The following is an 18,475-nucleotide window of genomic DNA, read 5'->3' as shown; positions in this document are numbered from 1 at the left end:
AATCAGGTAAGTGTCGGTAAAAAAGCAAAACTGCTGCAGTTCGCTACGATTATACCGAGAACAAACAATATATATGAACAATACATTTGGAAGCTTCATCAATACTATACAGTCAATGTTTGAAGTTATAACGTATATATTTCTTTTGATCATTAAACTGTCAAAATAAATTTAATTTCGCAACATATATATATATGTTACTGAGTTAACTACATTGCATTTCATATAGAGCTGATACAATATTGCAATATTACAATATTTAGAGGTGATAGACAAATCCTGACTACAGTTTTCAAATCAACATCATCAAATTACCCTGACTTGATTGTATTTTTTCCAGTCACGAATTTGCCATCCAGTGACACAGCGGTATATTTGTGACTTAAGAACGCTGAAAACCGTGTTTTCATACTTGTGGTGGCAGAGCACAGATGGCTCATTTTGTAGTTTTGTGGTGTGTCCAGTGTATTTAAAGAGTGTAACTTATAGAAAACTGAGGAGATGACAACTTATAAATAACTTAATATAGGACAGATATCAGAACTCATTATTGACACTAAAAATAACAAATATTTATCACTAAAAGATAATGTATATATTTATATATAACATTTTAAAGTGGTGTTTAGTAATGACTTTGATTTGAAATTAGATAAAATTAATACATTTCTGAGATGTCTTACTACTTGGCTTAGGAAAAGGTCAACTACTGTAAATCTCATTATTACATGATCATCATAACGCTCATGTCAAATAAAATAAGGAAAACAATACGATTTAGAAAAACACAGACAGTTAAGGATTTTGTGTTGTTTTTTTTCAGCCAGTCCAGGGGAACCCTGTGACAAGGACGTGCAGTGTGAGTGGATGTCGGACGGTGACGTGCCTTTAACATGTGTGACAGGAATGTGTGCTTGTCCAAGCAGTTACGTGTTCGTTCAAAACTCCTATCTCATTCCCGGATGTTACAAGAAAGGTGAAAATGGCATCTCTTATATTTTCTTTGTCTCTCTCCAGGTATCATATCCAAACAGGACGTTGGTAATTATGGTTTTCCACAGCTTTCTCCTAATCCATCTTGAAAGACTCTTCACATAAGTCAACATATGTTTTCAACTGTCTTCCGTTCCTTCTTCCTCTTAGTTAAGATAAGTATTTCAATTATGCTTTCATTATTACATTTTATAGAAAGTCCAACTGTCTCATTCTGATGTTAGCCATAAGCTTACTCCTGCAACCTCGGCCTATGTTATCATTCAACCCGATCTGATGTTAGCCGTAAGCTTACTCCTGCAACCTCGGCCTATGTTATCATTCAACCCGATCTGATGTTAGCCATAAGCTTACTCCTGCAACCTCAGCCTATGTTATCATTCAACCCGATCTGATGTGAACCATCAGCTTACTCCTGCAACCTCAGCCTATATTATCATTCAACCCGATCTGATGTTAGCCATAAGCTTACTCCTGCAACCTCGGCCTATGTTGTCATTCAACCCGATCTGATGTTAGCCATGAGCTTACTCCTGCAACTTCAGCCTATGTTATCATTCAACCCGATCTGATGTTAGCCATAAGCTTACTCCTGCAACCTCGGCCTATGTTATCATTCAACCCGATCTGATGTTAGCCATAAGCTTACTCCTGCAACCTCGGCCTATGTTATCATTCAACCCGATCTGATGTTAGCCATAAGCTTACTCCTGCAGCCTCAGCCTATGTTATCATTCAACCCGATCTGATGTTAGTCACAAGCTTAACAAAACATACAAAATTCCGACATAAGTACAGAAGATGAATACACAAACATACAAAACTCCCGACACATAAATCACTGGAAGAAGAATACAGAAAACTCACTGCATAAGTATAGAAAACGAATGAATATACAAACACACAAAACTCACTACGTAAGTATATGTACAAACACACAAAAACTACGTAAGTATAGGAGCAGATGTACAAACACACAAAACTCACTCACGTAAGTATAGAGAAACAGATGTACAAACACACAAAACTCACTAGGGAAACGAATGTACAAACACACAAAACTCACTACGTAAGTATAGGAAACGAATGTACAAACACACAAAACTCCATAAGTGTAGAAAACTAATATACAAACACATAAAATTCCCAACATAAGTATGGAAGACGACTATATAAACATTCAATACTCCCTACATAGGTATAGAAGGTGAATACACCAACATAAGTGTTATTTAACTTTCCACTTACGTATATGTACATGTGTTATATAAGTGATTAATTATATCTGTATATTTCTGCAGATTTAAGGTGCTACGTTGGTGTAGGTACATATTTCTGTATAAGACACCACCTGCACGTACATTTATCTACGTCTATATAACGAATCATTAACATTATTTTTTAAAGCTAAAAATATTTTTAGAAGATATATATAAAAGAACATTGCTATGGTATCACAAACATTCTGTCGTACTTTGTAAAGAACATTGCTATGGTGTCACAAACATTCTGCCGTACTTTGTAAAGAACATTGCTGTGGTATCACAAACATTCTGCTGTAATTCTGCTGTACATTTGTACCATAACATTGCTATGGTATCACAAACATTCTGCTGTACTTTGCTTGGAACATACTTTATTGAACTGTTTGTCTGAGAATTGTCTATCCCGTGGAGTTAATTTAACGGTAAACTTTATAATTCAGTTAATAAGGTTCGTAATCAACTTAGCACCTGAAATTTATTTACGTAACGGTATCGCTTCTTTATGTTAAATAATTAAAAAAACACTTCATATTTGAAGTTTTACATCAAACACACCAAGATGTTTTGTCATTATAGCCTCACTGTTTGAAAACTGTGAAGTGGATGAACAGTGCACGTCAAGTAACGCCCTTTGTTCGACGAATGGCAAGTGTATGTGCGAATATGGATACCGTTACCAAAAGCAAGGTTGTGTTCAAAGTATGTAGCTCTATTTTATTAGGACAGAACCTGACGATTATTATTTATTATAACAGTTGTTAACTACAGTGTTATTAGACATTACATTCACACTTCTCTTCGGGCTTATTATATTATCACTGTTCTCTAGTTGTTTACTAGTGTTATTAGACATTATATTATCACACTGTTCATTAGTTGTTAACTACATTGTTATTAGACATTACATTCATTCTTCTCTTCGGGCTTATTATATTATCACTGTTCTCTAGTTGTTTACTAGTGTTATTAGACATTATATTATCACACTGTTCATTAGTTGTTAACTACAGTGTTATTAGACATTACATTCACACTTCTCTTCTGGTTTATTATATTATCACTGTTCTCTAGTTATTTACTAGTGTTATTAGACATTATATTATCACACTGTTCCTTAGTTGTTAACTACAGTGTTATTAGACATTACATTCATTCTTCTCTTCGGGCTTATTATATTATCACTGTTCTCTAGTTGTTTACTAGTGTTATTAGACATTATATTATCACACTGTTCATTAGTTGTTAACTACAGTGTTATTAGACATTACATTCACACTTCTCTTCTGGTTTATTATATTATGACACTGTTCATTAGTTAGTTGTTAACTACAGTGTTATTAGACATTACATTCACACTTCTCTTCTGGTTTATTATATTATCACTGTTCTCTAGTTGTTTACTAGTGTTATTAGACATTATATTATCACACTGTTCATTAGTTGTTAACTACAGTGTTATTAGACATTACATTCACACTTCTCTTCTGGTTTATTATATTATCACTGTTCTCTAGTTGTTTACTAGTGTTATTAGACATTATATTATCACACTGTTCATTAGTTGTTAACTACAGTGTTATTAGACATTACATTCACACTTCTCTTCTGGTTTATTATATTATCACACTGTTCATTAGTTGTTAACTACAGTGTTATTAGACATTACATTCACACTTCTCTTCTGGTTTATTATATTATGACACTGTTCATTAGTTAGTTGTTAACTACAGTGTTATTAGACATTACATTCACACTTCTCTTCTGGTTTATTGTATTATGACACTGTTCATTAGTTAGTTGTTAACTACAGTGTTATTAGACATTACATTCACACTTCTCTTCTGGTTTATTATATTATGACACTGTTCATTAGTTAGTTGTTAAATACAGTGTTATTAGACATTACATTCACACTTCTCTTCTGGTTTATTATATTATGACACTGTTCATTAGTTAGTTGTTAAATACAGTGTTATTAGACATTACATTCACACTTCTCTTCTGGTTTATTATATTATGACGCTGTTCATTAGTTAGTTGTTTACTATAGTGTTATTAGACATTACATTCACACTTCTCTTCTGGTTTATTATATTATGACACTGTTCATTAGTTAGTTGTTTACTATAGTGTTATTAGACATTACATTCACACTTCTCTTCTGGTTTATTATATTATGACACTGTTCATTAGTTAGTTGTTAACTACAGTGTTATTAGGCATTACATTCACACTTCTCTTCTGGTTTATTATATTATGACACTGTTCATTAGTTAGTTGTTAACTACAGTGTTATTAGGCATTACATTCACACTTCTCTTCTGGTTTATTATATTATGACACTGTTCATTAGTTAGTTGTTAACTACAGTGTTATTAGACATTACATTCACACTTCTCTTCTGGTTTATTATATTATGACACTGTTCATTAGTTAGTTGTTAAATACAGTGTTATTAGACATTATATTATCACACTGTTCATTAGTTGTTAACTACAGTGTTATTAGACATTACATTCACACTTCTCTTCTGGTTTATTATATTATCACTGTTCTCTAGTTGTTTACTAGTGTTATTAGACATTATATTATCACACTGTTCATTAGTTGTTAACTACAGTGTTATTAGACATTACATTCACACTTCTCTTCTGGTTTATTATATTATGACACTGTTCATTAGTTAGTTGTTAACTACAGTGTTATTAGACATTACATTCACACTTCTCTTCTGGTTTATTGTATTATGACACTGTTCATTAGTTAGTTGTTAACTACAGTGTTATTAGACATTACATTCACACTTCTCTTCTGGTTTATTATATTATGACACTGTTCATTAGTTAGTTGTTAAATACAGTGTTATTAGACATTACATTCACACTTCTCTTCTGGTTTATTATATTATGACACTGTTCATTAGTTAGTTGTTAAATACAGTGTTATTAGACATTACATTCACACTTCTCTTCTGGTTTATTATATTATGACGCTGTTCATTAGTTAGTTGTTTACTATAGTGTTATTAGACATTACATTCACACTTCTCTTCTGGTTTATTATATTATGACACTGTTCATTAGTTAGTTGTTTACTATAGTGTTATTAGACATTACATTCACACTTCTCTTCTGGTTTATTATATTATGACACTGTTCATTAGTTAGTTGTTAACTACAGTGTTATTAGGCATTACATTCACACTTCTCTTCTGGTTTATTATATTATGACACTGTTCATTAGTTAGTTGTTAACTACAGTGTTATTAGGCATTACATTCACACTTCTCTTCTGGTTTATTATATTATGACACTGTTCATTAGTTAGTTGTTAACTACAGTGTTATTAGACATTACATTCACACTTCTCTTCTGGTTTATTATATTATGACACTGTTCATTAGTTAGTTGTTAAATACAGTGTTATTAGACATTACATTCACACTTCTCTTCTGGTTTATTATATTATGACGCTGTTCATTAGTTAGTTGTTTACTATAGTGTTATTAGACATTACATTCACACTTCTCTTCTGGTTTATTATATTATGACACTGTTCATTAGTTAGTTGTTTACTATAGTGTTATTAGACATTACATTCACACTTCTCTTCTGGTTTATTATATTATGACACTGTTCATTAGTTAGTTGTTAACTACAGTGTTATTAGGCATTACATTCACACTTCTCTTCTGGTTTATTATATTATGACACTGTTCATTAGTTAGTTGTTAACTACAGTGTTATTAGACATTACATTCACACTTCTCTTCTGGTTTATTATATTATGACACTGTTCATTAGTTAGTTGTTAACTACAGTGTTATTAGACATTACATTCACACTTCTCTTCTGGTTTATTATATTATCACACTGTTCATTAGTTGTTAACTACAGTGTTATTAGACATTACATTCACACTTCTCTTCTGGTTTATTATATTATCACACTGTTCATTAGTTGTTAACTACAGTGTTATTAGACATTACATTCACACTTCTCTTCTGGTTTATTATATTATCACACTGTTCATTAGTTGTTAACTACAGTGTTATTAGACATTACATTCACACTTCTCTTCTGGTTTATTATATTATCACACTGTTCATTAGTTAGTTGTTAACTACAGTGTTATTAGACATTACATTCACACTTCTCTTCTGGTTTATTATATTATCACACTGTTCATTAGTTAGTTGTTAACTACAGTGTTATTAGACATTACATTCACACTTCTCTTCTGGTTTATTATATTATGACACTGTTCATTAGTTAGTTGTTAACTACAGTGTTATTAGACATTACATTCACACTTCTCTTCTGGTTTATTATATTATGACACTGTTCATTAGTTAGTTGTTAACTACAGTGTTATTAGACATTACATTCACACTTCTCTTCTGGTTTATTATATTATGACACTGTTCATTAGTTAGTTGTTAACTATAGTGTTATTAGGCATTACATTCACACTTCTCTTCTGGTTTATTATATTATGACACTGTTCATTAGTTAGTTGTTAACTACAGTGTTATTAGACATTACATTCACACTTCTCTTCTGGTTTATTATATTATCACACTGTTCATTAGTTAGTTGTTAACTACAGTGTTATTAGACATTACATTCACACTTCTCTTCGGGTTTATTATATTATAACACTGTTCATTACAACCCTATCACATCTTTCTTTCTTCTCAAAGGTACCCTGCAGAGGAATTTATTGATGACATAATATAACAGAGTATTTTAAAGGTGAGACATGTGGGACTATAGGTTGTCCCTGGTACACACTGGGTAAAACAGTCAACAGAAGGAAAGAAAGAACAACACTGAAGAACTAAACAGTCAATTCTAGGGTATCATATTGTTGCAAAGGAATCTATATCTTATTTATTTTAAAACTCAAACATATATTTTATTACCTAACAAAGCAGAAAACGGGTGGAATCAGATGCATCTTATACCAGTTGCTGAAACTTTTGTGACTGAAACAAATGAACGTTGGGGTAATAGAGATAGAATACAGCCCACACAACCAAACACTCTTTTCACTTATATTATAATGGAACTACTCTTGTAATATTACTTCACAATATCATATTTACTTTACATTATAAGGGAACTATTTTTGTAATATTACTTCACATTGACATACATACTTTATATTATAAGGGAACTACTTTTGTAATATAACAATGTCATAATTACTTTACGTTATAATGGAACTAGCCATGTAATATTACATCACAATATCATATTTACTTTACATTATAATGGCAAAAGTCTTGTAATATTACATCATAATGTCACACTATACATTATAATGGAACTAGTCTTGTAATATTACTTCACAATATAATATTTAATTTACACTTTAATGGTATTGTTCTTTTAATCTTACTTCTCAATATGTTATTTAGTTTACATTATAAAAGTACTAGTCGTGTAATATGACTTCACAATATCATGTTTACTTTACATTATAATGGTAACTAGTCTTGTAATATTGCATTACAATGCCATTCTTATTTTGCATTGTAATGGAACTAGTTTTCTATTATTACTTCACAATATAATATTTACTTTACATTATATTGGTACTATTCTTGTAATTTACTTCACAATATAATATTTACTTTACATTTTTAATATTATTATTATACAAAAATTCTATAAGTGGAACAAAAACAAAGTATTATGGACACTTGTTGCACGTTTACTATTAAATATTCCATTGTAATTTGTATTTAATGTAACAAAATACATTGTTTTGTTTAGGTATTATGGAATCCAAATCAAAGGAAGTTTTCACTGCAGCCATGATCGCTGTTGCTTGTCTGATGGTGGCAGTGTTAGGTGTATTATTGACCTGTATAATCCGTCGGTAAGCGTTCGATTAATTGTATTGTTAAACATATATGTATAACAAAATCAATAAGTGACTTGAAACAACTCTGTAAATTATCTGGGTGTATATTCAGTGAATGAACTGCATGAGAATGTTAAAAGGTGTCGCGATTAATGAAGTGTATTAAAATATATGTTCAGGTTAACTGTAAGTGCGTCCTCAGAAAAACAAACTTGCAGTCGTTATAATTTTGAAAGCAACAAAACCATCTTAAAAGTTACTTTAATGCATCTGACTTGGTCATCTTTGAATAGGAGAAGGAATGCGAGGTCTGAGCTAAGTGTTTCCATAGAATTAGTTGCTTCAGAAAGGTTTGCATATGGAGAGATTATTTTACTTCCAAAGTTTTATGTGAAACTCAACACCACTGAATGAGTTTTCAAGATTGGCGGAAAATATATTGATATTCTAACATATTATACGATTATACCGAGAACAAACAATATATATGAACAGTACATTTGGAAGCTTCATCAATACTATACAGTCAATGTTTAAAGTTATAACGTATATATTTCTTTTGATCATTAAACTGTCAAAATAAATTTAATTTTGCAACATATTTACATGTTACTGAGTTGACTACATTGTATTTTGTATAGAGCTGATGCAATATTACAATATCTAGAGGTGATAGACAAACCCTGACTACAGTTTTCAAATCAACATCATCAAATTACCCTGAATTGATTGTATTTTTTCCAGTCACGAATTTGCCTTCCAGTGGCACAGTGGTATATTTGTGACTTTAGAATGCTAAAAATCGTGTTTTCATACTCGTGGTGGCAGAGCACAGATGGCCCATTTTGTAGTTTTGTGGTGTGTCCAGTGTATTTAAAGAGTGTAACTTATAGAAAACTGAGGAAATGACAACTTATAAATAACTTCGATTATTCGAAAATATATTGATATTCTGACATATTCTAGTGGCTTTCCCCAAAGTCAATCGGCAGGTCCTCTTAGGCTAGGATCAACCAAGTACAAGTTTTGGACATTCTCAGTGTGTGTTGTGGACCTTGTGTCTGATGCTGGTGTTTAGGTATAGTGCTCATGAAACCCTGGTGTTAGTGCAATGTCCTTGTTTGACATGTTTGTTTAATAAAATCAGAACATTTCACCAACCCTACCCACCATGGAGCACCACTACAAGGGAATGCACTGCAATGTCCTTGTTTGACATTGCAGTGCATTCCCTTGTAGTGGTGCTCCATGGTGGGTAGTGTTGGTGAAATGTTCTGATTTTATTATGGTTATCCCCATTCATCAAAGATAAAATTGAGAAAAAAAACGATAATTGGTAAATGGCCATGAATGAATGTCTTGTTCAACAGTCGCCATCACAGACGGTTTTTGTACCTATATTTATCATTTTGCATTCATCATCTGAGAAATCATTAGGTCATGTTGTCTCCCTTTTCAATTCAAAAGGATTAGGGGGACTTTCTGGCTCCCCCAAGTCAGTGAGAAATTACGCTCTGGGGACATTTCGGTAGAAATATCCTCACCACAACACAATAAACTCCTCCTGAATTTGAAGAGCATTGGGGATATACCCATTGAGGTTACTTCCCATGTTACCCTGAATTCCCCAATAGGAGTTATTGTTGAGAGGGACTTGAGGAACATGTCCAAGTCAGAGATCCTCGTTTTTCCCAACCAAGGTCTTTCTTTGGTGTATTGAACATCTACTAGCAAAGACGGAATTATTCTGCCTACTGGTGGTCTGATTTTGGCATTTACATCATCACATCCACCTGCCATAGTCAAGATAGGTTATCTGAACTGTAAGTTTTGGCCATACATTCCCAACCCTCATCAGTTCAGTCACTTGAAGACATCATGTTGTGGTGCTTTAAAATTTGCTCGTTGTGGTGGCAAAGACCATGATGCTTTCGAGTGCCAATGGTAACCTCACTGTGTTAATTGTAGTGGTTCACGTCCCTATAATTTCTTGAGAATTCCTAAGTGAGAAACAGGTACAACATTTGAAGACTATAAAAAAATGTATCCTACTCAGAGGCTTTGAAGTTATTGTTCCCCACTTTATCTCAGACATATGCTGATGTACCCCATTCCACTGTTACAGTGGGAGTGCATACAGATCTTTTCGCCTCCAACAGAGTCGTTTGCAAAGTGTCTGAAGAGTCTTTGCCCTCCATAGTTAAAAGAGTTGATGAACCTACGTCTACTTCCATCTCAGTCTTCTCCAATTCTACTGGTGGATCCTGGATCCTTTGGCTCCAGGTATGGGCGTTTCCTCGGGCCCATCTTATTCTTTGGCCTGAAATGAAAAATGATGATTCTTTTCTCTCCTCAGAACAGATGGCCCGTCATTGTCCATTTTGGCCTTCATATCCAGGTTCAGTTGGCTGAATTGGGTCTATCCTTGGATGACATTGCTGTATCAACTGATCAGACCATCCTACCATGGCTTATTGATAATAATCTCTTTTAATCTCTTGGGTTCTCGGCCATTTGAATTTATAGTGCGGCTGGACTTTATTAAAGTCCCCATGTTTCATAGTTTAATTAAGTAAACAATGGACACAAAAACCTAAAGATTACATTTGTTTTGTTCCAGGTCGTTATGTACCCAAAGGAATGGTAATCAGAGAAACAACCAAGGTCAGAGTAGAACTAATGACATTTTCACTATCAGTGACGAAATAGGAGCACTTCGAGCAGTCGACAAACCTCCTACCTATGAAGAGGTTATGAGAAGAGAAAGAGAGGTAAGAAGTTAGGGACGCCTACTTTACTAGAACAAGCCATTCTCACACAAGTAAAGGTTATGAAAAGAGGAAAGAGGTAAGAAGTTAAGGATGCCTACTCAACTAGAATATGTCTTTCTCAGACAAGTAAAGGTTATGAGATGATAAAGAGAGGTAAGGAGTTAAGTATGCCTACTTTGCTAGAACAAGTCATTCTCACACAAGTAAAGGTTATGAGAAGAGAAACAGAGAAGAGAGGTTAAGGACGCTTTCTTTGCTAGAACAAGTCATTTTCACATGTAAAGTTTAGGATAAGAGAAAGAGAGGTAAGAAGTTAGGGATGCCTACTTTACTAGAACAAGTCATTCTAACACAAGTAAAGTTTATGAAAAGAGAAACAGAGAAAAGAGGTTAAGGACGCCTACTTTACTAGAACAAGTCATTTTCACACAAGTAAAGGTTATGAGAAGACAAAGAGAGGTAAGAAGTTAGGGATGACTATTTTACTGGAACAAGTCATTCTCACACAAGTAAAGGTTGTGAGAAGAGAAAGAGAGAAAAGAGGTTAAAGATGCTTACTTTATAATAACAGGTCACTCACACAAGTAAGTGTTATGAGGAGAGAAAGAAAGGTAAGAAGTTAGGGATGTCTACTTTACTAGAACAAGTCATTCTTACACAAGTAAAGGTTATGAGAATAGAAAGAGAGGTAAGAATTTAGGGACGTCTACTTTACTAGAACAAGTCATTCTAACACAAGTAAAGGTTATGAGAAGATAAAGAGAGGTAAGAAGTTAAGGATGCCTTCTTTACTTGAACAAGTCATTCTCACACAAGTAAAGGTTATGAGAAGAGGAGAAAGGCAAGAAGTTAAGGATGTCTACTTTACCAATACAGGTAATTCTCACACACGTAAATGTTATGAGAAGACAGAGAAGTAAAAGGTTAAGAATACCTACTTTACTAGAACAAGTCATTCTTACACAAGTAAAGCATATGAGTAGACAAAGACAGGTAAGAATTAGAGACGCCTACTTTACTAGAACAAATCATTCTCACAGAAGTAAAGGTTATGAGAAGACAAAGAGAGGTAAGAAATTAGGGACGCCTACTTTACTAGAACAGGCCATTCTCAGAGAAGTAAAGGATATGAGAAGAGAAACAGAGAAAAGAGTTTAAGGATGCTTACTTTACAAGTACAGGTCACTCTCACACAGGTAAAGGTTATGAGAATAGAAAGAGAGGTAAGAAGTTAGGGATGCCTACTTTACTAGAACAAGTCATTCTCACACAAGTAAAGGTTATGAGAATAGAAAGAGAGGTAAGAAGTTAGGGACACCTACTTTACTAGAACAAGTCATTCTAACACAAGTAAAGGTTATGAGAAGATAAAGAGAGGTAAGATGTTAAGGATGCCTTCTTTACTTGAACAAGTCATTCTCACACAAGTAAAGGTTATGAGAAGAGGAGAGAGGCAAGAAGTTAAGGATGTCTACTTTACCAATACAGGTAATTCTCACACACGTAAATGTTATGAGAAGACAGAGAGAAGTAAAAGGTTAAGGATACCTACTTTACTAGAACAAGTCATTCTTACACAAGTAAAGCATATGAGTAGACAAAGACAGGTAAGAATTAGAGACGCCTACTTTACTAGAACAAATCATTCTCACAGAAGTAAAGGTTATGAGAAGACAAAGAGAGGTAAGAAATTAGGGACGCCTACTTTACTAGAACAGGCCATTCTCAGAGAAGTAAAGGATATGAGAAGAGAAACAGAGAAAAGAGTTTAAGGATGCTTACTTTACAAGTACAGGTCACTCTCACACAGGTAAAGGTTATGAGAATAGAAAGAGAGGTAAGAAGTTAGGGATGCCTACTTGACCAGAACAAGCCATTCTCACACAAGTAAAGGTTGTGAGAATAGAAAGAGAGGTAAGAAATTAGGGAGGCCTACTTTACTAGATCAGGCCATTCTCAGAGAAGTAAAGGATATGAGAAGAGAAACAGAGAAAAGAGTTTAAGGATGCTTACTTTACAAGTACAGGTCACTCTCACACAGGTAAAGGTTATGAGAATAGAAAGAGAGGTAAGAAGTTAGGGATGCCTACTTTACTAGAACAAGTCATTCTCACACATGTACAGGTTATGAGGAGAGGAGATAGGTAAGAAGTTAAGGACTCTTACTTTACTAGAACATTTATTGTCAAACAGGTTAAGGTTATGAGAAGAGAAACAGAGAAAAGAAGTTAAGGACGCTTTCTTCACTAGAACAGGTCAGTCTCACACAAGTAAAGGCTATGAGAAAAAGGTTAAAATACCAGGATTTTCATTTAAACCTTGCCAAAAAGAAAGAAATGAACTACAAGTCACCTTTTCTTTGATCTTTAAGGAAAAACTAAACAATTGGTAATTTTAACTCTGCTCTTTCTGGGTATAGAAACTGTATTTTTTTCGGTATAGGTTTGTTTGTTTTTCAATTTTCGAGCTACTCGAGCGCTATTTGTGCTAGCCGTCGCCAATTAAGCAGTGTAAAACTAGAAGGAAGGCAACTAGTCATCACCACCTACCGCAAACTCTTGGGGTACTCTTTTACCTACGAATAGTGAGATTGACTGTAACATTAAAATGCCCCCACGGCTGAAAGGGCGAGAATGTTTGGTGCGATCGGGATTTGAACCCGCGACCCTAAGATTACGAGTCGAATGCCTTAACCGAGCTGGCCATGCCTGGCCTCGTAGTTGGTTCTCAGATTTATTTCTAATGTGGAAAAGGAGTAAGCACTTAAATTCTGTGATAGAAACTAAAAATATTGTATGTTCTGTAACTAAGTACGTAACCCTGTTAGACATGATTGTGTTTTAATTAATTGTTTAACTGTACCTAGGCTATTTAAATACGTTAAACTTATTAGAAAGTAAAATACTTCACGTTTATTATCTTAAACTGTGAGAAATCAAAATAAACATTTCAACATTAAAGTAACTGTTTTATATCTCTTCTACAGTTTCAATAATTAAAGTAACCACGTTGTGTCATTCATAAAGTTTCAACCATTAAAATAACCACGTTGTGTCACTCCTACAGTTTCAACCACTAAAGTAACCACGTCGTGTCACTCCTACAGTTTCAACAATTAAAGTAACCACGTTGTGTCATTCATAAAGTTTCAACCATTAAAATAACCACGTTGTGTCATTCATAAAGTTTCAACCATTAAAATAACCATGCTGTATCACTTCTACAGCTTAAACCGTTAAAGTAGCCATGTTGTGTCACTTATACAGTTTAATCCGTTAAAGGAACCATGTTGTATCTCTTCTGCAGTTTAAACCGTTAAAGTAGCCATGTTGTGTCACTTCTTCAGTTTAAACCGTTAAAGTAACCACGTGATTGTATGTTAAAAACAATAATGAGAACTCGTTCAGGACACTATAAATAGGTTTATTATCTGTATTAAAAGTAATACACTGAATGAACTGAATTCTGTTCCAAACAGATGTTTGGAGTTCCTCCACCCGTGTACTCAGACCTAGAAGCTTCCCGCCTTTCGGTCCTGTCGTTGAGAGTACCGAACAACGCGCTCGTGAGTAGCCTTCCAGGGTCGTCGTCTTCATATCGTGAGCAGGACACAGAAGCCACGGCCAGTTGTACTCATGACTCTCGGCGGCCATCTTTACCACTCGCGCAAGGCCAAGAATGTGATACCCATGTCGCAGAAGTTCAAGTGCCATCTAGTGATTGTGAAAGATACTATGATAATCCTTCATTCCGTCCAGACTGACATGTGAAGCAAACATTAAACAGTTTATATGCTCCTAATTCACAGCTGAGTTTTCACTTCCTCATCAACTTGAAAAAATACTGTTAACAACAATTGTATAATATTGTATTTTTGGATAATTAATTTATGTTTGTTCTACATAATGCTGAAGTTATATATTTAAAAACGGCTGGTATGGGTAGAGAAGGCACTAATAGAGGAGCGAACAACGTTTCGACCTTCTTTGGTCATCGTCAGGTTCACAATGCTCAAGTATTATTACGACTATCAGTTTTTATGACACAGGTAAAGATATCCCTAAGATGTAAAGTCGTTTCGAAGTTATACTTAGAAAAGGTTCACAGCCAAGATAATTCTATAATTGATAAAGTTTCTACTATATTGTTAGTGTTGAAACCGAATTTCGTTGCGTGAAAAATAACAAAAGTGTCCGTTTTTCATTGGGAAATGATTCGCAACGTTCAATTTTTACCACACGTTTCACAGTTAGATTTTAACACTGGGCAGTTTTTAATATTTTAGTACGTCTCTCACCACAAAACTTTATGTATATATATATTTGTATGTAAATCGCCATATGAACCAAAACCCAATTAATTTTAACATTCATTTCACTTAATTTCAGTTGGACCGGCCTATGAATTCGAAGATTTTTTATTCGCGTCCCGCACTTTGTGACCATGGATGCGCTGTAAAAGTGAGAGCCAATCTGTATTTAAGATTATCCCATTAGCTAATGGTGGGACCATTGGGTAGCTTCTAGTCTTTTAGTTTAAAACTAGGGAATGTTGTGCATGGATAGTTTTATGTAGCTATGAACGAAGTGTGATACAAACGTTTTGAGTAATGGATTTCTTGGCCTCATTGCTAACAGTTTGTACCTTAAATATACCTTTATCAGCCATTCCTGCAGTTTTCCTCAGTTAATGGCTACGCTGTATTTCTTGGATTATATCTCACACGTTTGTGAGAAAGTGTGTTATAGGTGTAAACTGCTGTCATTTATATTTTTCACTAGAAATCAATTCTGTTCATCGATTAACATCAACTAATTTAAATTTGGTTTTTATTCATTAAATTATTTCATGTGTATCCGTTTGTTCTTTGTTCAATTAACACCATTTCGCCTAATGTACAACTTCTAGTGTGTTATACCAGATATTTTCTATCAGTAATTCAAAGGGGAACCCGCACAACGGCTTATCAAATCTATCTAATTTGTGAAGTCACAACTTTTCACACTTTGGCATACCCCAAAATATATACACTGCTGGCCAAAATCTTAAGGCCAATGAACATAAAGAAAAAATATGTATTTTGCGTTGTTAGACTCGACCACTTATTTGAGTAGAGCTTCAAAAGATGAAAATAAGAAATGGGAAAATAAAGATAAAAACCTTATTTAGAATTTATTAGGGAAAATGTAAACACTATGAAATTAGCCTAAATACAAGCTGGTCGAAAGTTTAAGACCATACCAAAAAGAAGTCCTAAACAGGGTAGGAAATGCCCAACAAGAGATCTCAGTAGTGAGTTGCACGGCCTTCATTGTGAATAACTTCAATCATTCACTTTGGCATGGTCGATATAAGCGTTTGCAGAAGGCTGGCTGGAATGTTATTCCAAGTGGTGAAGATGGCTTTACGAAGATCATGCACTGTTTGGAATTGACGTCCATTTCTATAGACTTCCCTTACCATCCACCCCCAAACATTTTCATGGGTCGCTGGATGGTCCCAAAAAATCACGTTACTCGCCATGAAAAAGTCCTTTGTCCTGTGGGCATTGTGGATTGCAGCGTTGTCCTGCTGAAAGATCCAGTCATTTCCACACAAGCGAGAGCCTTCAGTCGGTAAGAACGCACTTTCCAACATGCCAATGTAGCCAGCTGCTGTTTGATACCCCTGTGTAACCTGAAGCTCCATTGTTTCATGGAAGGAGAAAGCACCCCAGATCATGATGAAACATTCTCCACTGTGTTGTGTAGAAAATGCCTCAGGTAGGATATCCTTATCGTTCCAGTAACGTTGGAAGCCATCTGGACCATCCAGGTTCAATTTTTTTCTCATCAGAGAACAAAATCTTCTTCCACCTTTCTACATCTCATGTTTGGTGCTTCTCGGCAAAGTTTAACAGCAAAATGGTGTGGAAGGAGGTGTGGCTTTTGAAGATGTTTATAATTTTTAAAAGCCTTTCTCTCGTAGATGCCGTCTTATTGTTCTTGAGCTGCATTCTGCGTCCATAAGGGCCTTAATCTGATTCGACAATCGGCTGGTGTCTGGCCGGACAACCCGTCGAATCCTCATGCTCAACGCTGTCGAAATTTTCTTGGGCTGACCACTTGAAATTCTCGTTCGGTATCCCTCGGGGTCTTTTAAGAAATTTGCAACAGCATTTTACTATGCTCAATCTCACCATCGATGGCATGTTGAGAGAGACCTTGCTTTTGCAGCTCGACAATTCTGCTATGTTCAAACTCTGTCAAGTTTTTAGCCTTTGCCATGTTTTTACCTAATGTAACACAGGAGATGTCAGTGGGAGATGTTGACAACGCTAATGCTTGAACACAAATGACTAAATTTCGTTACGTGTTTACCGATTAACGCTTCATTTCAGTACGGTCTTAAACTTTTTACCAGCTAGTATTTAGGCTAATTTCATAGTGTTCAAATATTCCCTGTTAAATGCTAAAAAAGTTTTATTTTTATTGTTCCTTTTCTTATTTTCATCTTTCAAAACTTTACTCAAATAAGTGGTTGAGTCTAACAATGCAAAATGCATATTTTTTCTTTATGTTCGTTGGCCTTAAGATTTTGGCCAGCAGTTTATGTCACGAGAGCGTGGCCTCTGTTATAGGGTTTAGTTGGTCACTAGCCGGTGTTAGAGAGAATTGTGTAAAGTTACAGACACTGGTATGATTCTTTTAGATGGATGGAGAACCAGTGGCAATGTATGAAACAGTTACATGTTTTAAATGTCTTTAACGTTACTTTCATTAAGATTGTTGGGTAAATTATTTTTTATTATAAGTATTTTGCATTGCTAAGACATTAATATCTTAAGCTGGCCGTATCTAGTGTGATATTGTTAGGTTTGAGGGCGAAAATATTGCTAATAGCTTGGTACCTAACTGAAGATTCAAAGCACTCTGCTCATTAAATTTTGTTCTATTCGTTAGAAGATTAACTCAGAGTAATGATCTATATAACTTTCTTCTATCAAAAGTTGATAACTAATCTGGAGTTTAAAACTGTTGGTGATTACAATATTTATATTTTTTTCAATGAATAGAACCTCGCTTAGCTAAAGTTTGCTAGTAGTAGTAGTGTAGTCATTTACAAAAACATGACATCAGCTTAGCTCTTGTACTGAGAACAATTTTACTGTATACCACAGAAATAACTCTAAAGTACATAATAATTTATAATATGTTAAGTAAAATTATAAAACAACTGTATGGTGTTTAACTTGTATGTTACATGTATAATATAGAAATCTATATGGTGTTTATTTTGTTTGTGTTTAGTATAGAATAACTATGTGGTCTTTAACTTGTTACATGTAATATAGAATAAGTATACGGTCTTTAACTATGTGGTGTTTAACTTGTACATTACATGTTTAGTATAGAATAACTATGCTGTGTAACTTGTTACACTTAGTATAGAACTGTATGGTGTTTAACTTGTGTGTTACATATACACGTATAGTATAGAATAAATATATGAGGTGTATGTTTTCTGAAGAAGTACTATTGTTTGGAAACAATCATTGTTATCAACAAAACTGACAGAAGAAAATTATATTGTGCC

The 18,475-nt window shown here is 34.2% G+C and overlaps 1 protein-coding gene across 1 annotated transcript in view; it reads left to right on the top strand.

The window, feature by feature from the left end:
- The window catches only part of LOC143242061 (uncharacterized), a 34,191-nt gene extending 15,786 nt beyond the window's left edge, over window positions 1-18,405 (top strand). The window contains exons 5-9 of the mRNA XM_076485417.1: window positions 824-976; window positions 2,835-2,957; window positions 8,039-8,144; window positions 10,750-10,900; window positions 14,379-18,405. Coding sequence (XP_076341532.1) covers window positions 824-976; window positions 2,835-2,957; window positions 8,039-8,144; window positions 10,750-10,900; window positions 14,379-14,663 — 818 coding nt within the window. The 3' untranslated portion in view covers window positions 14,664-18,405. The remainder of the gene's footprint in view (window positions 1-823; window positions 977-2,834; window positions 2,958-8,038; window positions 8,145-10,749; window positions 10,901-14,378) is intronic.
- The last annotated feature ends 70 nt before the right edge of the window (window positions 18,406-18,475 follow it).

The sequence above is a fragment of the Tachypleus tridentatus genome, unplaced genomic scaffold, assembly GCF_004210375.1.
Source record: "Tachypleus tridentatus isolate NWPU-2018 unplaced genomic scaffold, ASM421037v1 Hic_cluster_1, whole genome shotgun sequence".
NCBI lineage: Eukaryota > Metazoa > Arthropoda > Merostomata > Xiphosura > Limulidae > Tachypleus > Tachypleus tridentatus.
This window is presented reverse-complemented; position numbering and strand designations above follow the sequence as displayed.